Source organism: Primulina tabacum, chromosome 4, assembly GCF_025594145.1.
Source record: "Primulina tabacum isolate GXHZ01 chromosome 4, ASM2559414v2, whole genome shotgun sequence".
Lineage (NCBI taxonomy): Eukaryota > Viridiplantae > Streptophyta > Magnoliopsida > Lamiales > Gesneriaceae > Primulina > Primulina tabacum.
Window position 1 is genome coordinate 675,772 of NC_134553.1, and position 23,581 is coordinate 699,352.

The 23,581-nt window shown below is 37.5% G+C and overlaps 3 protein-coding genes and 1 pseudogene across 6 annotated transcripts; 2 read left to right on the plus strand and 2 right to left on the minus strand.

Moving 5' to 3' along the window:
• Positions 1-1,970: 1,970 nt before the first annotated feature.
• On the minus strand, positions 1,971-3,003 carry LOC142541302 (protein ANTAGONIST OF LIKE HETEROCHROMATIN PROTEIN 1-like; annotated as a pseudogene).
• A 7,927-nt stretch (positions 3,004-10,930) lies between these two features.
• LOC142542136 (D-cysteine desulfhydrase 2, mitochondrial) lies at positions 10,931-13,981 on the plus strand. 4 transcript variants are annotated; one of them, XM_075648603.1, is made up of 8 exons: positions 10,931-11,090; positions 11,502-11,822; positions 12,196-12,238; positions 12,330-12,674; positions 12,857-12,986; positions 13,120-13,299; positions 13,379-13,605; positions 13,817-13,981. In XM_075648603.1, exons 1-8 carry the CDS (start codon positions 11,061-11,063, stop codon positions 13,831-13,833), a joined length of 1,293 nt encoding a protein of 430 aa, XP_075504718.1. In that variant the 5' UTR covers positions 10,931-11,060; the 3' UTR covers positions 13,834-13,981. The 4 variants fall into 4 exon arrangements, with proteins under 4 accessions (XP_075504718.1, XP_075504717.1, XP_075504719.1 ...); XM_075648602.1 differs by lacking the exon at positions 13,817-13,981 and having other exon boundaries at positions 13,379-13,756; XM_075648604.1 differs by lacking the exon at positions 13,817-13,981 and having other exon boundaries at positions 12,345-12,674; positions 13,379-13,756.
• Positions 13,982-14,085: 104 nt separating this feature from the next.
• Positions 14,086-19,214, plus strand: LOC142542135 (ABC transporter B family member 15-like). The gene is made up of 7 exons (XM_075648601.1): positions 14,086-14,749; positions 14,863-14,917; positions 15,066-15,250; positions 15,342-15,799; positions 15,919-16,459; positions 16,540-18,473; positions 18,602-19,214. The coding sequence occupies exons 1-7, from the start codon at positions 14,558-14,560 to the stop codon at positions 18,972-18,974; spliced, it is 3,738 nt and encodes a 1,245-aa protein (XP_075504716.1). The 5' UTR covers positions 14,086-14,557; the 3' UTR covers positions 18,975-19,214.
• A 392-nt stretch (positions 19,215-19,606) lies between these two features.
• LOC142542140 (protein SIEVE ELEMENT OCCLUSION A-like) lies at positions 19,607-21,730 on the minus strand. Its single transcript, XM_075648609.1, has 3 exons — positions 21,489-21,730; positions 20,926-21,405; positions 19,607-20,324 (listed from the first exon to the last, which is right to left on the minus strand). Exon 3 carries the CDS (start codon positions 20,211-20,213, stop codon positions 19,695-19,697), a length of 519 nt encoding a protein of 172 aa, XP_075504724.1. The 5' UTR covers positions 20,214-20,324; positions 20,926-21,405; positions 21,489-21,730; the 3' UTR covers positions 19,607-19,694.
• Positions 21,731-23,581: the final 1,851 nt, after the last annotated feature.

The following is a 23,581-nucleotide window of genomic DNA, read 5'->3' on the forward strand; positions in this document are numbered from 1 at the left end:
ATTTTGATAGAGATAAGACTCTTGGCATAAACACAAAATCTCAGGTTGTATTTGGATGGAGAGGTCTGAAACGAAATACTTTCAAAAAATTCAACTTACCTTGATGTTCAAGTATATGGATACGATATTTCTCACATGTTATTCTTAGTTATTTGCTTAATAATTTGAAATCAAATCCTCTATCGGCCCACATAGGTCGATCTTTCATTTGGATGATTTATCACACACTGACATATAAATAACATGTATATATGTTTATTTTGATATAAGTTGATTTAGACAGACTATTATTAATTTTTTTATGATATTTGATTTATTGAAAAATATCACAATATAAATGTTTTCTCCACCTTTCCGAAATATAATTACAATTTCCCAAAAGTCGAATGCCCCTTTTCATTTGTTTATTCAAAAGCAAGAATTTCACCAAAATCTTCTTATTCTCTACTCAAAAGTACATGCTGATTATTGCTCGTTTAACCATTCAATTAACGACATTGAAGATGCCTTTAACTTATATCCTTATTTATAATTTTTTAAAGTAAATCTAAGCGATAGACGTGGCTTATAAATTACATTCTCATAAAGTAAAACCGTTATAAAATAATAATGTTCGAGACCATGAGATTTTATTAATTTAGATATGTATAGATTAATTATTTATTATTTTAAATTTAACTACGTAAAAAGTCATTTTGTTTCACCCATGCATATATCATGTTAATGGTATCAATATATAAAATTCTCATTATACATATATATTTACAAAAAAACATAATTAAATAATATTCATTATATTGACTAATCAAATAAAATTCATCATATATGCATGCGTGTCGATTATGAGAAAATGTTCTCACTTGTTATGGATGTGTGCGACTAAACAGTGATATAAAAAAAATATTTCTTGAATGTTTTGAATTATCAAATGAAATTAGATTTTACCTCAAATATTATGTTTTCAATAAAATAACAAAAGGCACTACGAGGATTAAGATAATCCAAACTATACGCATTATTATTTGTTGATCAATATTCCCAAGTGATTTTTTCTAACGAGGTTTTAATGAGGCGGTTAGCAAGAAGTAAGAGATGTCATACTATTTTACTTCATCGGGTTTTTGTCTTATCGGATTTTTCCTAGTAATATTTTAATGAGATGCGTCCATCGTCAAGAGAATATACGAAGAGAATTATTTATTGTTATACTATTTTTTCCTTCGCTTAAATTTTTCTCACTCGGTTTTATTGTCAATGTTTTAACGATACAACACCTGACTCTTCATGAAGTTTCAAGTAATCATCCTGTCAAATGAAAAATTCAACGAATTAGTTGCTGTGTGGATAGTCATGTAAGAAGAGTATTATGATATGATTTTGAAAGTAGATGATTATGAAAATATATTTTTTATTAAAATTAATATTTTTCCATTTAATTAAGTAAACTATTATCCAACACTGACGAGTAGTCAGCCTTGTTAGCCCAAAACTTATATAAATGTTGCCAAGTAACCAATTTAGTGTGTAACTCTGACCCACATCCTACATACGGATCGGGTCCATTGATTTTTTGTTCACAGGATGTCATTAGAGCACCCGACGTCATCAAAAATTGTAGGGTCCACATACACATTACATTAACACATCTATTCTCCCACATTCATTTTAACATTCACACTCATTATTTGTAGGTCCCGCTGTCCACTCATTCATCTTATTCTTACTTTAAATTAAATAAATTCAATTTCAAATTTTTTAAGATATTTAAATTATTATTATTTTATATTAATAATAATATGTTTTTATATATTTAGTACGTAAAATAATTTAATTTTATGAGTGTCACTTATTTAAAATTAGAAATTTATTATAAACCTAAAATAAAACGGTACAACATATAATAATAAATAATACTTGCATAAAAATAAAAGAAAATAAATTAAACTTAAGAGAAGATGCAAAATACTAATTCAAGGATTGTTGTTGTATTGTGACCAAATATGTTCAACTAAGTCGGCATGAAGTTGGTGATGCACATGAGTGTCACGTATTTCGGAATTTATTCGGAGATATTCATGAAATCCTCGGTTTGAGCCCTGGACGGGTTGTGCGGGTTCGTTACCTTCATCGTTGTACCAATTTGTCACGTGAACCCCCTCATCTTCGACAATCATGTTATGTAAAATAATGCATGCTAACATAATATATTTTAACTTTTTTTCTGTACCAATAACGAGCTGGACCTCTGACAATTGCACATCGAGCTTGGAGCACCCCAAATGCTCGTTCAACATCTTTTCTTGCAGACTCTTGTCTTTCCTTAAAAAGCCTCCTCTTTGGATCCTCCGGGCAAGGAAAAACCTTAACGAAAGTGGCTCATTCCGGATATATTCTATCTGTTAAATAATACCCCTTCGTATATTGAGTCTCGTTGACCATGAAATTAATCTCTGGTGCATTTCCTTGCAAGACGTTATTGAATATGAGAGATTCGTACAACACGTTAAGATCATTACGTGAACCGGCGACACCAAAGAATGTATGCCATATCCACAAGTCTTGAGACGCGACCGCTTCAAGCACGATTGTCGGTGACCCATGGCCTCTTGTAAACTGGCCTTTCCAAGCAACTGGGCAATTTTTCCATTCCCAGTGCATGCAATCAAGACTGCCCAACATTCCAGGGAACCCGTGCCTTTCATCATGCATTTGAAGAAGACGTTGAACATCATCAGCATTTGGCCTTCTCAAATATCGATCACTAAATAGTTCAACCACATATCCGCAGAACTTGAAAAGACACTTGATGGCAGTTGATTCACCCATGCGTAGGTACTCGTCAAGATGGTCGGCCGGGACTCCATACGCCAATTGACGAATTGCAGTCGTGCATTTTTGTAGTGGTGACAAGCCTTTTCTTCTCGCAGCATCGTCCCTTTCCTGGAAATACGGTGAACGATCTTCAAGTGCATTCACTATTCGAAAGAATAACTCTCTTCGCATGCGAAATCGTCTTCGAAATATTTTATCTGGATACACTGGATTTGTGGAGAAATAATCATTGAAGAGCCTCGCATGCCCGGCTACTTTGCAACGGCTATATTCCAACGCATACTTTAAACCAATACATTAAATAACATTAAATAAGGAAACAACGTTTAGCGACGGGTTGTGGAATTTTTCAAAACCGTCTCTAAATGTCCAATTTTATTAAAAAAATAACCGGACAGAGGGGCGTTCATAAAATATAAAATATAATTAAAATAATTCAAAACACGTGGGGCCCGCGTGTCAGCAAATCAGCGGCTAATTGTCCAATTTTTTTAAAAAAATAAACTGACACAGGGGCGTTCAAAGAATTGAACGCCTCATACCCTCTATAACGCCCACTCACAATGGAGAGGACACCCATTTAACACCCCATTGTGGGTGTCCTTATTATTGAAGAAAAGACAAAACAAATTGTTTGGCTTCACAAATGCGACATCGTATGAGCAAATTAATCACGGTCAGCTTGTGTTCCCTGTGAAGGCTGGTAGAGTAACTGAATAAATGCACAATCTTTACAGTGTTATGCGCCGCTGCAAAATCCGAGGGACCTTGTAACTCTTCTTCAACTAAAACCCATTAACAATTCCAAAGTAAAATCTGTTATTCTACTTAATTTGGTTTTCATTCGTTTTTTTTCCTGGTTTTATCTTGTATGCATGCATGTGTATCAGTGTGTAGGTGTGTGTGTTTGCACATTAGTTCAAGATTTTTTTTATGAATTCTGATTGGTTTTTGTTGTTGTTTTGGGGTATCAAAAACTTGAGGGAAAACAAGAAGAAAACAATGAAAATGGCTTTGTAGAGGCAAGTGTTGAATACTTTGTTCTTAAGAAGAATTTGCCCTCACAATGTGCTAGAGTTTGTGGCAATCTTCTCCCAAGATACAACTACAACACTAGAATAATGAGCACTCAAATATTCAAGTTCTTTCACAAGGAAACGTATGAACTTCTCTTGTTGAAGAAAGGAAGAAGGAGAATATGCTAATGCTTGTATGAGTTTGAATGTGTTTTTGATTTTCAAATAAATCAACATTTTTTGTTTTTCATGTAGAAAGACATGATGTTTCATTCATGGGGTGTCCTTTGGCCATTGTAACTGATCACAACCATCAAACAATGCCAAAGAAATGAAAAAATGTCAAAAAAAGTCAGAAAAATCCGAAGGGACGCGTCTGGTGCGCATCTGTGCGCGCGCACCCGGGCTGCCGAGCGCTCTCGGCAGTGCAGCACTGCCGAGAGCGCTCGGCCGCTCCTGCCGAGAGCGCTCGGCAGGTGCGCGCGGCTGCGCCCAGACCAGCGCAGCTGCGCGCCAGCCTCTGTCTCGGCAGGCGCTAGCGCGCGCCTGCGCGCGGCCGCGCGCCAGCTCCTGCCCTCGGCAGGCTCGGCCGCGCGGTCGCGCGCTGTTCTGCGCGCGGCCACGCGCCAGTTACTGTTCACGCGCACAATTATTTTTTTTTTTTCATTCAATTCGTTTTCCGTCCCTTACATGTTCCGACTATTCGTTGAAGTTCATTCAACATTCGATGAACTCGTTTCGAGTTTATTTCAGAACCACCGAACTTAATATTCGTTCATTAAGCATCGTTCTTCGTTTCGAATTTTTCCAATCAAACATATTGATTAATTTGCTTAATTTTCATTCATTAAGCAACAAATTTATCCAACAATCCCCCACATGAATGAAATTAATGCATGAATGCTCGTGATGCATAAGAGAGAGTATATACGAAAAATTATCACATCAGGAGAGGTAGCTTTTGGCTTTGAACCTTCCCTAGTGGAATACAATCGGATTTACTAGGCCACGAAGTGAACTTGACGTCTTGAACTTCTTGGCTGTTCATGTAAAACCAGACAACTGTACACACATGATAACCTTTCTTCCATTTCCATTTTGTTTTATCGGTTGTGTCCGTTTTGGCCATGGAACACATCTTGGCTTCATACGTGTTTCATTGAGGCGGCCCGTCCTCACACGTACATAGGTGATCTCCTTGTATAAAGGGTGTATCCTACTTACCCCGCTTTTGCAAGCTACGGAATCATTAAAAGTACAGAACTTAACCTCACTACCTTTGTAGGGAACTTCACTCATCGTCTTAGGAATGAGGAGTGATTCCACAAGTTCTCATAATTTAATTGTCCCATTGAACCAAGATCTTGGGATCTCCAATCTACAAGGTTGGGTTGTCACTATGAAAACTTTATTTAGTAGGTTTTAAGTCTATTCCTCTTGACAGACAGTACATTTGATCTCTATTTAATGCTTTTGTAAGCGGATCCGCTAAGTTATCCTTTGATTTGATATAATCAACAGATATAACTCCATTAGAGATCAACTGTCGCACAGTATTATGTCTTCGACGAATGTGTCGAGACTTGCCATTGTACATACTGTTTTGTGCCCTTGCAATTGCCGACTGACTGTCGCAATGTATCAAGATTGCTGGCACTGGACTTGTCCAACATGGAATGTCCTCTAGAAAGTTGCGAAGCCATTCAGCTTCTTCTGCAGCTTTATCTAGCGCTATGAACTCCGATTCCATAGTAGACCTAGCAATGCAAGTTTGTTTCGATGACCTCCAAGAGACTGCTCCTCCACCAATGCTAAATACATAGCCACTTGTGGATTTGGAGTCATTGATATCAGAAATCTAATTTGCATCACAGTATCCTTCAAGCACTGCAGGATACCTTGTGTAATTTAGTCCATATTCTGACGTGTGCTTTAAATATCTAAGCACCCTTGTCAATGCCTTCCAGTGTGCATCACTAGGATTACTTGTAAACCGACTTAGATTGTTAACTGCACAAGCGATGTCAGGTCTAGTACAATTAGTGATGTACATAAGGCTTCCAATAATTTTGGAATATTCCAGTTGGGAAACTGGTTCTCCACGATTCTTTGCCAAATGAACATTTACGTCTAAAGGCGTTTTTACTGGGGTAGAGTCATAAGCGTTAAACTTCTTTAACACTGTTTCTACATAATGAGATTGAGATAAGACTATTGATTCTGGAGTTCTAAAGATTTTAATCCCTAGAATTACATCAGCAATACTCATATCTTTCATGTCAAAATGTTTTGTCAACATTTTCTTTGTACCCTTAATCAACTCTTGGTTATTCCCCATTATTAGCATGTCATCCACATATAGACATACCATCACATAAGATTCTTGAGTGCCTTTAATGTAAACACATTTGTCACACTCATTAATCTTAAAACCATTTGACAATACTACGTTGTCAAATTTTTCGCGCCACTGCTTGGGCGCTTGTTTAAGTCCGTATATCGACTTAATTAAACGATAGACCTTTCTTTCTTGTCTTTTAACTATGAAGCCTTCAGGTTGCTCCATATATATTTCTTCTTCAAGTTCACCATTTAAGAATGTCGTTTTGACATCCATTTGATGTATCTCAAGGTTATGCAAAGCTGCAATAGCAATGAGCACACGAATGGATGTTATTCTTGAAACTGGTGAATACGTGTCGAAGAAATCATGACATTCTCTTTGTCTATAGCCTTTGGCCACAAGCCTGACTTTGTATTTTTCAATACTTCCATCAACTCTCATTTTCTTTTTCATTATCCATTTGCATCCCAATGGCTTGGTACCTGGTGGAAGATCCACTAGTTCCAAGTATGGTTTTGCAAAATAGAATCCATTTCAGAGTTGATGGCTTCTTTCCAATAAGGAGCTTCAGGGCTAGCCAGAGCATCTTGTATGTTCTTTGGTTCATTCTCCAACATAAAAGTATGGAAGTCTGGACCAAAGGACTCTGAGATTCTAGCCCTTTTGCTTCTTCTTGCCTCTTGCTCTTTTGAAGAACCTTCCAATGGTATAGCATTTTCATTTAGAGTTGGATCACGTGTAGGTACTTGACCTTCATTCTCCGTCTCAAGTTTCCTCTTGCTAGAACCATTTTCTTTCCTCTCTTTACAAGGAAATATATTTTCAAAAAATACTGCATTTCTTGACTCAATTGTCATGCCCGTATTCATTTCTGCATTTTCAGATTTGTGCACTATAAACCTATAGGCACTACTATTATGTGCATATCCGATGAATATGCAGTCGACCGTCTTTGGTCCAATCCGCTCTTGTTTAGGCTTTGGTATTTCAACCTTAGCTAGACACCCCCACACTTTAAGGTACTTGTAGGAATGTTTGTGACCTTTCCACAATTCATAAGGTGACTTGTCATTTTTCTTGTGGGGTATCTTGTTCAGGATGTGATTAGCCGATAGTATTGCTTCCCCCCATAAGTTTTGGGGTAGTCCTGAACTTATTAACATAGCATTCATCATATCTTTCAGAGTTCGATTCTTTTTTTCGGCAATTCCATTCGATTGTGGTGAATAAGGAGCAGTCGTTTCATGAATTATACCCACAGATGTGCAGAATTCATCAAACGGTGCTCCGTATTCGCCCCCTCTATCGCTTCGAACTCTTTTTATTTGTTTGCCTAGTTGATTCTCAACTTCGGTCTTATAACATTTGAATGCTTCAAGAGCTTCATCTTTCGACCTCAAAAGATATACGTAACATTATCTTGTATTATCATCAATGAATGTCACGTAGTATCTTTTCCCTCCTCTGGTTTGTACAAATTTTAAATCACCAAGATCGGTGTGTATTGATTCTAGAGGAGTCGTACATATTTCAATCGAGTGGTAAGGCGCTTTGGTCATTTTTGCTTCAACACATATCTCGCATTTTTGTGTTGGATCGACGTTGTGTTTAGGCAATAATTCAAGTTTCATTAAACGTTGCAAGGTATTAAAATTTACGTGTCCTAAACGAACATGCCATAAATGAGAACACTCAAGCAAGTAAATAGAACTTTTTGCCTTTATTACTTTCAACAACACTTTGGCGTATAGCCATTACATTCAACTTGAAAAGGTTCTCATCGAGATATCCTTTTCCAATAAAATGACCATTCTTGATCAATACAACTTTGTTAGACTCAAATACTAGTCTAAACCCATGTTTGACCAACAGAGACCCCGACACGAGGTTCTTTCTTATGTCCGGTACATGAAGTGCATCAACAAGGGTTACTTCCAAACCCGATGTCATCTTCAGTACTACATTGCCGGTGCCCACCACCTCAGACGTATGTTCGTAGGGATTTACAACAAGAGCTACGTCCGATAATACCGGAGTAGTTGGAGCCAAGTGAATTAATTCACTAAAGGTATAATCCTAACATCCTATGAATGTTTATGATAAAATCATACGAGCGCCCAAAGCAAAACATATTTTGATTGTCAAAATAAATAAAATTTTAAAACTTCCGCCGCGTTTGGGCGTGTAGAAAACCCAGATCCAACAATTTTTTGCTAACATAATCTAATCGTGCTATTTTACTCATCAACTTATAAACAGTTTTGTGAATTGGTGTATGATAGTTGCTTCTAAACTTTCAGGGAGCTCGTGGTACGAGTAACACCATTCCTCTTGTTCCATCTGCTGCTCATGCAAGGACTACGAGAAAGGGTTCAAGTGATCATCTTGCTATCAATATCGATGCTGAGTCTGAACAGTGGATAACCAGTAATGAGTCCGATGAAGACAAAGGTGAATAAATGTTTGGGAAGTTTTATACATTTTAAGGCACCTGCGGACAAACATTAAGCATGGCTTTGCAGGTCACATTTCAAGTCCCTGAATACATCTGGTCTAATTCCCAGACCATGGAGAATAACAGCAAATCGAATCGATGGATTTTGGTAATGACATAACTAGAAAAGATGATGCGTTTCATTTTTTGAAAAGCGCTGACCATGTGAAGCATAGATACTAGGGACGTTGTATTGTTGGAATATACTGTGACATTCGAAAGTAGCTAAAATTTCATAGGTCCCATGTGATTATCCATCGATGTGTTCATTTTTGGTTTATTTAACTCTTTTATTTGACCTCTTTACTCATGTACTTGTCTCATCATCATAATGCCTACTGGTCGTTGATTCATGATATCCGGTAGTCGAGCTCTGACGAGTCATCCGAGAGCGCGTTTGGGTCTTGTTTCCTATTGCCTTTTCTTACATATTTGTTTACTCGGCACCATTTTGTAACAACTCATGTGTGGAGCCGGCTCATCTACAAGGACTATTTTAGCTTGTACAAAAGATAGTCAGAACGTGCAAATTACATATCCGGCTACAATAAGTCGAAACCTTATTTAGGAAGAATAATTTCGTTATACCTTTTTCTGGTAGGTTTTTGAACTTTTATAATAAATATGTCATTTTATTCAAAATTTAATCAATCAAATGGAAAATGTTATAATTTCATTCAACCTACTCAAATATTTTAATAATGATAATATTATATATTTATAAAATCCTATCAAGTTTTATAACCCAACTAAACAGACATTTAGGGTGTATTCAATTTAGGAAATTTATTGACTTTTAATTACTTATGTAAATTTTAAAAGTCTAGATGTATTCAATTAAGACTTTTACATACTCTATAGAAGTCTAGTGGTATTCAAAATATACTTTCATAGACTTTTAAAAAGTCAAGTGATATTCAACATTGACTTCTAAAAACTCTATAAAAGTCTATAGGTATTCAAATTTTTCATAGACTTTTAATAACTTCATGGAATTCGTTAACATACAAACATTAAAGCCTAAGGTACAACTATAAATTGTAAAAAATTGTATTTGGTTCAACCCAAAGATTTGGATGAATTTTTAAAACTTTTAACTCATACACAAGCTATTTATTTTTCTCTCTGTCGATTGACATCACATCTCTTCTTATATTCTCTTCTCTCATATATCTCTATCACTCTATCAAATTTTCGAAGTGTATATCTATATATATTTTTATCTTTCCTTTTCAAAATTTTCATTTTTGGTTGATTGTTCAGTCATAATTTTTTATTTTAATATCACAGGAAATTTTGAATTGTAGAATTGATTCTGTGATTTTTAATTATTATTTATACAAATTAATGTAATATTCGATAATAATAAAAGATTATCCAAAAAAATGTTGCTTAATTTTTAATAATTGAATAGTCTCGTAACAACCATGATTTTTTAATTCATTTTAGCATTTTCAATTAATATGTAAGCTATGATATTTTTACACAAAATTATATTCACACAATAATAATAATATTCTTTTCACATGTATACTATCAATTTAAAAACAAGGTTACAGATTAATCAATTGATGTATTTTAAAAAATTTCCAAACATGCATACAAACCCACATATATACATACACATGTAATGATTAAATGATTTAACTTTTAAATAAGTAAATTTATTTATTAATATAAATATTGAAAAATAATTTCAAACTGAATATGTTATATATGTCAATTAATTATTGGTTCAAATAAATTAATAAAAGAATAATATGTTATGATTAAGTACAAAATCTATAAAATTCTATAAAACAAAGTCCACAAAAGTCTATAAAAATCTTGTAAAAAAGTCTACATAAATCCACTTAAATGTGTTTATAAATATGTGAGATTCTGTAAAAGTTAATAAAAATCTATCAAATCCATAAAAGTCTATCATTTGAAAAAGTCATTAAAAGTCATCAAAACTCTGGATTGAATACACCCTAAATGTTGAGTAGGTCTCTTGTGAAATGGTCTCACGAATCTTTATTTGTGACACGGGTTAACCCTATCGATATTCACAATAAAAAATAATACTCTTAACATAAAAAGTAATATTTTTTTCATGAATGACTCAAATAAGAAATCTGTCTCACTGAAACCGTCTCACAGAAGATTTTGTCAAAATTATTTTATACATGTTACCAAAAAAACGTGCCTAGTGGGGCGGGGTGGGGCGGGCCCTTATTTATTTTTTTTTCCAAAAAATATATATAAAAATATATTTTCCGGCTAGGCACCGTGATTAGAAACTACGGTCCCTCTTATCTTTAGAGAAAGGCCGAAGCCCGGCTCTTCGGTCTTCATACACAGCGTTCGCTTGATTGATGTTCGGACGCCAAGTATGAGACTTCAGATGCTGCCCAGATATCCTGTAAGTCCTGTTGTTAATCTTCTTTGTATAAATATTAGAATTGGTTATGTGAAGCATTTTCTTTTTCTTTTTTGTTTTTGTTTTTGTTTTTGTTTTTAAGTTATAATTATTGGTCGATGGGATCTTTCTTGAAGAGTTTTATCCTAAACATTTTAAATTTTCTTTTGCAATTTACGGTGCCTTAGTTGTTAGAGTTAAATGGTGAAATATTAGTATTTGTATTTATAAAAATAATTGCGAGATTCACTCTCACTCTCCCATGTGAGAGTATCTACGGATTTCATTTGTAATTTTTGTTCTTTAACAAGCCGAGTCTATTGTTAAAATTTAGCAATCAGCACGTACTTGTCTATTTTATATGCTGAGTAGTTTTGAGGATAATCTCAATCAAATTTGGCACCTTTGATTCAGGGTGTTTTCTTGAAGCATAATCTGGGTAATGACGAGTTTGTATCTAAATTGCTTGAAAGAAGGTGGGCCTTAAGCAGCCCAGACACGAAAATCAACCAAGTAATGACTTTGTATCGAAAAGAAGGTGGATTATATGGGAACAATTCTTTCAAGAACATCAAAAATCCTTGTCTTGGTGAAGGGATGATGCAAAAGAGTCACCTTTTTCCATCATTTTATGTTGTGAGAGACGACTTGTTACATCCATTGGTGAATGGTAACAAGGCCAGGAAATTAGACGCAATACTTCCAGTCCTTGAAGATAATGCTGCAACTGATGTGGTGAGATCACGATCTTTTGAAGTTCCATGTGGCTCTCTTATTCTCTTTCTGCCTTAAGTTGTGAATTTTGGTTATAAATCTTGCTGGAATGGCCTATGTATCTGTAAATTTTAATGTTATAATCTTAAACGGCAACAAAAGTGTATAAAAAAAAAACAGCAACAAAAGTTATGTGGCTTTTTTGGTCACTCACATTGACTTAATGACAATTTTCGCTTTCCATTTGTTTCCTTGTTTTGCTGCAGACGACTATTTATGAAATAATCATTTGGTGACTTGAGTATTTTGCTGGTAATAAACTAAAAACACCCGAAAAAGTCAGTTTCTTAAAATACTTGTAAAAATTGGATAATGCCAGAATGGATTCTTTTAGGTCACCTGTGGTGGTTGCCAAAGTGCGCACACAGCAGCTGTAGGTATGTCCCATGCTTTTATTTTTAAGTCCTTTGCTGTTTTTCTGGAACCATATATGATACAGTCGTAACCTTTTGTTTCATGAACATGCAGCTGTTTCATGTGCAGAGAGAGGATTAAAATCCCACTTGTTACTCAGAGGAGAAGAACCTGAAATTCTAACGGGCTACAATCTGGTTTCTAAATTGTATGGAAATGTTGTTTATGTTCCAAGATCTATGTACGCTAAGAGAGAAGAAATGCTAACAAGGCATGCTGAGCTGGTTCTTGGCTGTAATGGCTCTACTTATTGGCTCAGGGATTTTCTTAAGGATCTCTCCTTATATCATCTGGCGAGTAATTACAAGTCCTCAGAAGAAGATGCTGTTGAATATCATGAAAAAACAAGGAAAGTTATTATTATCAATGAAGGCGCAGGAGATGCCATAGCATTGCTTGGTATCCAATTGTTTTTCGGAGCAATTATTGATTTTTTTTTCTTTTTAAGAAATGAGCATATCTTTCAGGTTGATTTAAAAATTTCCCCTAGTTGCGTGCACAAAAGTTTTACATGTCCTCTAGTGCATTCTTATTTTATCAGACGCTTTGCTGAGATGTCATTAAAACGTTGTTCCTTATAGGACTTGTACGTTTGGTTCGGTACTTGTCCCAGGACCATTTGTTTGGAAAAAAGCAAGCTCTAAAAATTGTTGTAGATGCTGGCAGCGGGACTACAGCTATTGGTTTGGGTCTTGGCGTTTTATGTTTAGGGTGATTGACCACCTTATTTTTTAATACCATTTAAGTTATATCTTTATCCGAATTATGTTAATTTTTTACTCAAATTTGTTGAGAACAAGCAGCTTATCGAGATTCTTTTTTGGTTGCCATTTTTGAGAACCAGGCTTCCATGGGAGATTATTGCCATAATGCTGGCTGATGATATTGACGGATACAGAAAAATGGAGCGAAACTTGATATCTGAATTTTTTGCATGCTTTATGTCTTACCTTGGTGACTACCCCCCCGGAAGTGGAGTAGATTTTGTAATCGTAAACTGGGTGGAACGGAGCTTACCAAGAAAGTAATCGAGTCTTTCTTTCAGTTATTCTAGTCCCCAAAATATGGCTCCAAATGACAACACACTTGTGGCGTCCTTGCAGGTTTGGCAAGATATTAGAAGGGGAAGTTCAAGAATGCCAAAGAATAGCACAGCAAACCGGTATTCTTGTAGATCCTATATATACTCTATCGGCTTGGGATCTTGCTACACAACTTTCTGAGAACGGGGAAGACGATGCAAAAGTGGTATTGCTTCACACTGGAGGGACGTTGGGAATGTTTGGAGTGGCGCAGCGGTGCAAGTCTCACTTTAAAATGCCAGATAAAGGTGTCAATAGTACAAGTCCAAACTTTTGAAGCCATGACCTTTCCCGAAACGAATTTATCACATTCCAAGATTTGTAATTTTTTCTGCCTGAGTGAAGGCGGACCAAGTCTTACAGCATTGAATTTTATATACAAACTTTCGATCGCTCATACATATTTACCCAATAAGGATGGTCCTTAACACATTTTATCTGTGTTTTGTATTTTGTCAGGTAAAGGAATTGTGTAATAGGGCAAACTGAGACTGTCTAAATTTATATTAAAGTGAAAAGACTTTAGCACATTATAGATCATTTTGCCCCTCCAGTGTGACTTGGGCCGCCCAGCTCTTCCTGACGAAAAAAATTTAGGCTCCCTCGTGATATTCAATTTGGATCCAATGGTTTCCCCTACGAATTTAAAATGAGAAGAGACAGGCGCTTACATCTACTACATGTTCCTTCTCGAATTCTTTTGATTTTTGGATTATTATTATCTTCGGTGTACAGCACAGCCGGCCAGCTTATTCCAAGTTAACCCATGTAAAGAACTCAGTTTTAGTGTCGGATGAAATTATATATATAATTTCGAAGCATTTTTCTCGTGGGGCAGTGGCAGTGATGTGGCCGGCCATTTTAAGACAATTTCAGATTCTATTTTTTTTACTTTGATTCTCTTGTCACGAATCTAGGCCAATAGCGATATGATGTCTGCATATTAGGTGTAGCCTTGTCCGTGTACCAAGCCGTTTACATAAAAAACACACCTATCAAATATCCCATCGAAGACAAATTGCTCTAGGACAGAACCTGGAGCCATCTGATCGATTTAAAGAAACGAAGATATCAAGTAGGTATAATTGGAAACAAACAAAGCTAGTTGAGCTTCTTGAAAAAGTTCAAATTGTTTTACATACCGTGGGACAAAAGGGAAGTAACAGAATCAGTCATAATTGGGATTTTCGTGGCTTACAAATGGAAAAAATGGGGAGGAAAGGGGGGATTTTTCGGTTTGCTGATGGTGTCGACAAGTTACTGATGTTTCTTGGCATTTTGGGTAGTATTGCAGAAGGTTTTGCTTCTCCCATTACCATGTATACGTTGAGTGGAGCGATAGATGAATTCGGGAAGGCTGATCGGGCTATTACAAATGGGGCGGTGAACAAGGTAACCATGTATAATACATTTCACCTTCTAATACAAGAATTTGGAATTACAGTTTACTGAGATGTAGGAAAACAGCACAGTTTGAAGCTTCTGCCATTTTTTTTCCTTTGCAGTATGGGCTGAGGCTACTTTATGTTGCTATTGGGATCGGATTTGCTTGTTTTATCGGTATATTTGATCCTCCGCAAATGATAAATTGTCGGCAAAATATACTTTGGTTATATAGAAAGTTGAAATCATCGTTGGCCTGAGGAACTAGCTAACTTTGGTGGTATTTGACTTGCGGTTATTTTTGTCTTGCAATCTATATTTGCAGAAGGACTTTGCTGGACAAAAACTGCTGAGAGGCAGACATCTCGAATAAGAATGGAATACCTGCAGTCGATACTTAGACAAGAAGTCGGTTTCTTTGACAACCAAGATGACTCTTTCTCCAGCTTCCAAGCTGTCTCAAATATCTCCACTGATGCGCATTCCATTCAAGACGTTATAGCTTCCAAGGTCACGATTCATTCAAACTTTGTCGTCCTCAGCTTTTTGGATCTTAAATTGTATATTACGAAAGTTGAATCAGGATTTTCTTCTGCTGCAGATTCCCAACTCTCTAGCTCAACTCTGTTCACTCGTATTTGGTCTTTTAGTTGCATTCCTACTTTCTTGGCGACTGGCATTGGCTTCTGTTCCATTTGCTATTGGATTTATAGCCCCGGGGGTTGGATTCGGAAAGCTAATGATTAACACAGGAGTCCAGAGTAAGGATGCTTATGGGGTCGCAGGTGGAATTGTCGAACAAGCAATATCAAATATAAGAACTGTTTATTCTTACGTGGGAGAGCTAAAAACTGTTGAAAGGTTCAGCCATTCACTCCAGAAAAGCACTAATCTTGGAATAAAACAAGGATTAATGAAGGGTTTGATGATAGGTAGCATGGGAATGATTTTTGTGACTTGGGCATTTCAAGCTTGGGTTGGTGGCCTTTTAGTAACCGAAAAGGGCGAAAGTGGCGGCCATGTTTTTATAGCAGGCATTTGTATCATTCTTGGAGGACTGTAAGTCCTCTTTTTCTTGAATCTACGCATTAGATTATTTGAATCTATATATATACTCCTGATTTAGATTTTGTTTATATACTCTTGCAAGTTGATTCACGGTCTTGATATTTCATCAGGTCCTGTATGTCCTCTCTTCCTAATGTACCATTTATAGTAGAGGCATCGGCTGCTGCAAAGCGTATTTTTGAGATGATTGAACGTATTCCTCACATAGACTCTGAAAACGAGAATGGGAAAATTTTGGCTACTGTAAAGGGACAAATCGAGTTCAGAGAAGTTCATTTCAGCTATCCATCAAGAAAGGATGAACCGATCCTTCAAGGGCTAAATCTTAAGGTGAAACCTGGTAAAAAAGTTGGCCTTGTAGGTGGAAGTGGTTCTGGAAAATCGACAATTGTTTCTTTGATCGAACGATTTTATGACCCCATAAAAGGAGATATTCTGCTTGATGGACACAGAATAAAACGACTCCAAGTCCAATGGTTTAGATCTCAGATTGGATTGGTGAATCAAGATCCAATTCTGTTTGCCACATCCATTAAGCAAAATATACTATTTGGAAAGGAGGATGCTTCAATGGAACTGGTATTAAATGCTGCTAAATCAGCAAATGCCCACAATTTCATAGTCAAATTCCCAGATGGATACGACACTCAAGTAAGTTATTTCATATGCTGAAATGTGATTAGTAGGTTGTTTATTTCAACATAACAGATCGTATTGTTTCGAAATTTCAGGTTGGTCAGCTAGGTGTTCAGTTATCAGGTGGTCAAAAGCAACGTATTGCTATAGCAAGAGCACTGCTCAGAGATCCAAGGATTCTTTTGCTTGATGAAGCTACTAGTGCTTTAGATGCACAATCTGAGAGCATGGTACAGGAAGCGATTGACCAAGCTTCACAAGGCAGGACAACGATTGCCATTGCCCATCGCCTTTCTACTATACGAAATGTTGATAAAATTATGGTACTGGAGTCGGGGAGGGTCGTTGAATCAGGGTCGCACGATGAGCTGATGCAAATGAATAGCGGAGAAGGTGGAATCTACAGTCAAATGGTGAGATTACAGAAATCGGTAGTGCTAAATGAGGCTAAAAAAACACCTCATAGGCATAGCCCTATATCGCCTCATTATATCAGATCTAGCTCGTTGAATAGTTCTGCTTCTGGATTCACACCACCACTGATTTTGAGTTTAGTTCCTTCTTCAATTCAGAATAGCCCGGCTTCCTCGTTTAGTTCCCATTTCGAAAGGGATGAAGAACCAGAGACTTCTTACCCTAATCCTTCACTATACAGATTACTAGAAATGAATGCACCAGAGTGGAAGAGGGCGTTTCTTGGCTCTATAGGAGCTGTTTTATTTGGGGCTGTTCAGCCAGTGAATGCATACTACATGGGTGCTCTTGTTTCCGCTTACTTCACTAACCAAAACTCAAAAATAAAGTCCGACACAAGATTCTACAGTATCATCTTTTTAAATATAGCTGTCGTCACCTTCTTTTCTAACCTGCTCCAGCATTACAACTTTGGAATCATGGGAGAACGGTTAACCAAAAAGGTTCGCGAAAGGGTTTTGAAAAATATTCTAACTTTCGAGGTTGGCTGGTTCGATCAGGAAGAGAACACGAGTGCTGCCATCTGTTCTCGTCTCTCTAGCGAAGCGAGCAGGGTTAGGTCTCTAGTTGGAGACAGGATATCATTACTGGTTCAGGTATTCACAAACGCTTTGCTATCTTTCGTTCTTGGACTAGTCATTGCCTGGAAAGTCGCCATAGTGATGATTGCAATACAACCTTTTATTATAGCCAGTTTTTATTACAAAACCGTTTTGATGGAACAAATGTCTGAAAATGCCAAAGACACACAGAATTCAGGAAGCCAGCTGGCAAGTGAAGCAGTATTGAACCACAGAACTATAACCGCATTTTCATCTCAGAAAAGAATCATTGAACTATTCGAAGAAACGCTGAAAAACCCTCGAAAAGAAAGCACGAGACAGTCATGGATTTCTGGTTTAGGACTTTTTATTTCCCAGTTCCTAGCCATAGGTGCTGTAGCTATGACATTTTGGTACGGTGGGACACTCATGAACAAGGGGTTACTTAGTGTAAAACAGCTCTTTCTAACTTTTTTTATCTTGATGAGTACCGGTAAAACGATAGCAGATGCAGGAACTATGACATCTGATCTGTTAAAAGGTAGTAGTGCTGTGAGATCAGTTTTCGCAACTCTAGACAGAAAAAGTGAGATTGAACCTGACAAAATTGAAGGTCTAGAAGCTACAAAAAATCTGAAAGGAACTATAGAACTTGACAGTGTTTACTTTCATTATCCATCAAGACCTGAACAGTTCATCTTTCATGGCCTTAGTCTCAAGATTGACGCAGGAAAAACAATGGCACTTGTTGGAGAGAGTGGCTCTGGAAAATCCACCGTGATTGGACTGATAGAAAGATTCTACGATCCCGTAAAAGGGACAATTCTGATAGATGAAAAAGATATCAGAAATTACAGTTTGAGAGACTTAAGATCATGCATTGCATTAGTGAGTCAAGAACCGGCTCTTTTCGCGGGAACCGTACTAGAAAACATAGTTTATGGGAAAGATAATGCCACAGAAGCTGAAATCAGAGAAGCTGCTGCACTTGCTAACGCTGATGAATTCATATGGTATTTTTCAACCTCCATTTATCAGTCACATTCACACACATTTTATTCTAGTTGGTAAGATACCAATATGGGAAGTAATATGCATGAATCGGCACTCTAAATCATCCCTATCTCTCCCTCACGTGCAGTTCAATGAAGGATGGATACGAAACATTCTGCGGCGAACGAGGAGTTCAACTTTCGGGAGGACAGAAGCAAAGGATAGCACTTGCACGAGCAATCTTGAAGAATCCGTCAATCTTGCTTTTAGATGAGGCGACAAGTGCACTGGACAGTTTGTCCGAGAATCTAGTGCAAGAAGCATTGGAGAAAATGATGGTGGGAAGAACTTGTGTGGTCATCGCGCATAGGTTATCGACTATACAAATGTCTGATTCCATTGCAGTGATCAAGAATGGTAGAATTGTGGAAGAAGGATCGCATTCTGAGCTACTTGCTCTTGGAGACAAAGGCTCATATTTTGACCTAGTCAAGTTGCAACAATATTGTTACACTCCTTAGAAGGGGTAGTAAGACGCGGAGGTTAAATCTTGCTCATTGGCATTAACATATATTCAAGTCACATCGAATCCATGCTTATGATAAACAAATCTCGTAATAAATACATATTATCTATATGACGGTTTCAGCGGGTTATATTTTTTAAAAAGACGATATTAGAGTACATTCATCTCTCTAAGCGTGGTCGAGGGTCTAGAAAAGATTCTTGATTTTGGGATTCAAGGCAAAAGGAGAGGACAGAAAATAGTGAATGAAAAATGCAGGATCGAACTACAGACCTTCAGTTTACAAGACTGACGCTCTACCAATGAGCTATAGGGGCTGTTGGGGGAAGCTTGCCAAATTTTTTAATACTTATTTTATTTTACTCTTCCTTTAATTAGATTGACCCGACGTATCGCACCAGAATTGAGTGAATTGAAAGGAACTAATTTTTATGTTGACTATTTTATTGGGAGTCGGAGGATTCTTTTATTTACTTGGCAACTTACAAATACATGCAGTTTTATTGAATGATATAATTGGCATTGCCTTATTACAAGCACACGCCAGATTTGTTTCCTTAACAAGAGAGTAAATTAAAAAGCACGCAAAACACATTAAAAAAAAGTGTGAAATGTATCGTCTCACAAGTTATTAAAGTAGAAGATTTGTCATCATTCTGGACAAGTAGAAGAACCGGAGCAAGTTCTCCTAGCAAAAGGGATGTATCATGGTTCCTTAGTCGGTGCAGCATCTGTACATGACGTACTTATCCATGATCTTGCCACACTCTGAGCAAACCACCTGCTCAGGGATGTATCCAGCATGCCCCGGCAGGATCAAGCGGTTACAGTGGTGTTCACGGTGTATACCACGTATCGCCTCATCCAGCACGGTGACAAACTTGTCGGGATGATCCACCTTGTACCGCCAACTAATGTAGTCATCTAAAACAGGCAGCAATATGTCTCCTTTTCCCTTGGTCATCTCATTGTTTCCCCGGCTGAAAACTGCCCACCCTTCGTCACTGCTGTCAAATGCCAGCACTTCCGTGATCTGCTGCATCACATGGTCGTTGTCCACGTTTAAGGCAGTGTTTTTCTTGGAGTTCCACATGCTCCACAGCCTCACCCAGAAGTACCAGACATAGTCGTAATATTCCTTGAGTGAGAAGATGTGGCTCAGTTTCTCCCGATCAATTACTTCATGGCACCGTCGGACTTTATCCTTTGGATTGCGCTTGCCCACATAGAGCATTTCCAGAGGTACGTTTAGGGCACTTGCAACTGCTCTGGTTGACACAGTAAACTTACGGATCCAGTCAATGTCCTCCCCACCGTACAAGCATATCACTCTGTTGTCCCTGATCTGTCAGACCAAAATAAATCTCCGTGATCAGCTTCGTGCAGTACCAGTTGGGTTGGTATTACGTACTTGTCTTACTGAACAAATGTTTTTTTAAAATGTAACAGGGGCGGTGCAGTTACCGATGTTTCGGGGTGTTGAATAGGAGAACACACACATTTCTTTGATTCTTATGTAGGTGATGGGTAATGAGGCTCAAATCAAGTATAAAAGCCCAAGCCCACAATTATTATTAATTATAAAAGCCCAAACTCACTATATACTTTCCAAAAAAAATCTATAAATAGGAGAGTATTCTCATTATTTAGAAGGAGGAAGACTTTTGGATACGAAAACCTTTTGGCTCTCAATTACTTGTTGAGCGTCGGAGTATCCACCCCGACGCCTCTGACGTTTCGTTTCTGACGTAGGTGATAGCCCACAAAAATTCTCTCCACCAGCTACTTGGACTCGTTTACGAACCAGCAGAATAGTTTGGATAATCATCATTTTTAGCTACATCAGTAGGATTTGTTCTGAGTGTTGTTTGTGAATATCGCATTCATTGACATGTCGTGGAAAATATAGACATATGATAGCATGATATAGACATATGATCACATACCCAGTCGGGAATTCGTTGATCAATGGAATCTGCTAACAGTTCGATGTTCCAGGTGTTTTCTGACCAGAGAGCCGTCTCCCTGGCTTTAGTGAAGGGGAAAGCTAAACTGCCCCAAATTCACATCATAGGTAAAGCATCAAGATTGGATGGTTTCCCCTGGGGATCCAATACTACGAGCATCGGCATGTGAACAAATTTCCAGACCTCTTGGATGTATCTGATGGCTGCCTGTTCAATCAATGAAGGGTGGTCCACCGAATACCATGGCATACTATAGATCTTCAGTTCCTTAAATTGTAGTTCCTGTGATTGGGAAAGTGAGTTAGTTCGGTTGACAATGGGAAGCCATAAAACCTCGTACTCATGCCTCATTTGTTGTTGGTTGTAGATCATATGAAGGATGTTTAGCTCTTCGTGAGGCAGGTCGAGATCTGAAATCAGCAGTAGTACATACTTCGCTTTCAGTCCATCGATCCTTTCCTGTAACACAAAGAACTTTAGCTTCTCAGAGTTTTAAGTTGTAGATATCTTGAAATTTTATCAGGTAAAAGTAAAGAACCAACATTAGATCTTTTAGAACCATCATATAGTGGCCTTTGTTCATCTGGGCACGAATCATCCCCTTGAGTACTTTCATATTGTCAATATGAGTAGTCTCCATAACTCTCTTGAATGCAGTGTACGAATCTTCAGACTTCTTCCTAACTGCGCATACATGACAATATGATCGATGCGACGTGGGTATCACACTACGTTTTTGTGCAGTTTGAAGTATTTCATCATTCTGGTGTGTTAGAGACCAACCAAATACTCAAGCCTTGGTTTTTAAGGACTTTTTAAGGACATACATTGTGGGTTCGAGTTCTACCGGATGTGTGAATTCGAGGGTGAACAAAAATATTTCTATCCTATCGCCCTTGTGTGGGGCCCTTAGCACCTAATCGTTTTTACAACACAATTTGATTAGGGTTTAATTAATCACAGCGGAAAACGGATTTAAAATTTCTTTTACGACGAGCCCAAAACATCTCTTCTAGATTTATAATACTAAAAATAGTATTTAATCTTAAATCATAAAACACGCCCATACGTAATCACAACCAATCACATACAAACATCTCATATCCTCGGGACATGCCCCAGTATATAGATACATATACATATATACTGGGAACAAGACATAAACCAAAAACCTCAGCCCAAGCTGTGGCTCCCTCCAGAAGTACCATCTCTGGCCTCCTGAAATCCTGGAGTACCTGCAATTGTCCACACACAAAGACAACAACAGCCCCCCTTGGGGGTGAGCAAAGCTCCGTATGGAACAACCAATCATATATACCACAGATATCTAAACAATGATATATGGTATGCAATGCATGTATGTCGTGGAGGTATCAGGTCAAATGCCCATCCACTGAGCACATGTCAGAATCAATCGAATCGCTATCAAATCAAATCAATGCTCGAGCTGGCACACCGGCCGATATGGGAATACACGTATGATAGCGTCGACGAAGCGCCATCAATCCCACATCTCATATCCAATCATATGGGGCCACAAATGTCTATGTTTTAAGGGTCATGTAATACCAAACATAGCATTGTGTTCACCAACCCCGGAATCCAATCCAATCATATCAGGGTATCCAAGGATCATAGCTCAACGTGCATGTCATGTATCGATGTATGCATAAAATGATGTGTGTTAACAAAACATTTATTTTATACATCGATATTCAATTCTCCATGTCATGTATGTCACATTAATCAACAAGTAGGCATATAGACACATATTCTCAATCCAATCAATCCAACATATATCATATAATACAGATACCTGTCGTATGTTACCCGGTCGCAACATACCTCAATTCTTCGTTCCAGTCGATGTAGCTTGAAGATATTAGTATAATACTTTATCTACATCAATAACATACTCATTCCAATCAATAACATACTCCAAAATCATTAATATGAGTTTCAAATATCATTTGAAACTTCAATAATTCATATCAAATTCAAATCATATCATAATTCAATTCCGACTTCGAATATGAGTTTCTTGTCGGTTATTCTACTACATATAAGAAATTCAACTTCAAATACATGCTATTCCAGCACTTTGATCTTTCAAGCTGCTGGAACTAGAAGAAAATTACCTCAGTTAGAAGCCCTCGACGCGAAGATCACAAATATATAATTTGTTTCGCGTTTAGACAGCGTTTCGAAGTCGATTCGGACGAAAGAAATCGAATTCTCTAACTTTCCCTCGAAGTTGCTGAAATGAAATGACGAAGGAAAAGAAGAAAGAAAGCATTCTTATCTTCCACCGCTTCGGCGCTCGGGCGGTAGAATTCTCGCGCCCGAGCGCGAGACATTCTGCCCCCGACTTTCAAATGCACCGCGCTCGGGCGGTCAAAAACTACCGCTCGGGCGCGGCATGTTCTGTCCGAAGACTCAAAATTTCTACATTGGCGCTCGGGGGGTCATTTTCTACCGCCCGGGCGCCACTCGTTCTGTACAATTATTTAGTTTTGTACTATATTGGCGTCCGGCCTTTCCAATCGAGCTCTTACAACGTCAATTCCTATACAATATTCATTTCTCAATTTCATTATCATAATATACATCAAATGTATAATCACATATCAAATTC

Coding starts and splice junctions, on each gene's coding strand:
- LOC142542136 (XM_075648602.1), top strand. CDS start 11,061: ATGAGACTTCAGATGCTGCCCAGATATCCT. Junction 11,091..11,501: donor AGATGCTGCCCAGATATCCT/GTAAGTCCTGTT, acceptor CCTTTGATTCAG/GGTGTTTTCTTGAAGCATAA. Junction 12,239..12,329: donor TGCGCACACAGCAGCTGTAG/GTATGTCCCATG, acceptor ATGAACATGCAG/CTGTTTCATGTGCAGAGAGA.
- LOC142542135 (XM_075648601.1), top strand. CDS start 14,558: ATGGAAAAAATGGGGAGGAAAGGGGGGATTTTTCGGTTTGCTGATGGT. Junction 14,918..15,065: donor CGGATTTGCTTGTTTTATCG/GTATATTTGATC, acceptor CTATATTTGCAG/AAGGACTTTGCTGGACAAAA. Junction 15,251..15,341: donor AAGACGTTATAGCTTCCAAG/GTCACGATTCAT, acceptor CTTCTGCTGCAG/ATTCCCAACTCTCTAGCTCA.
- LOC142542140 (XM_075648609.1), bottom strand. CDS start 20,213: ATGCTCTATGTGGGCAAGCGCAATCCAAAGGATAAAGTCCGACGGTGC.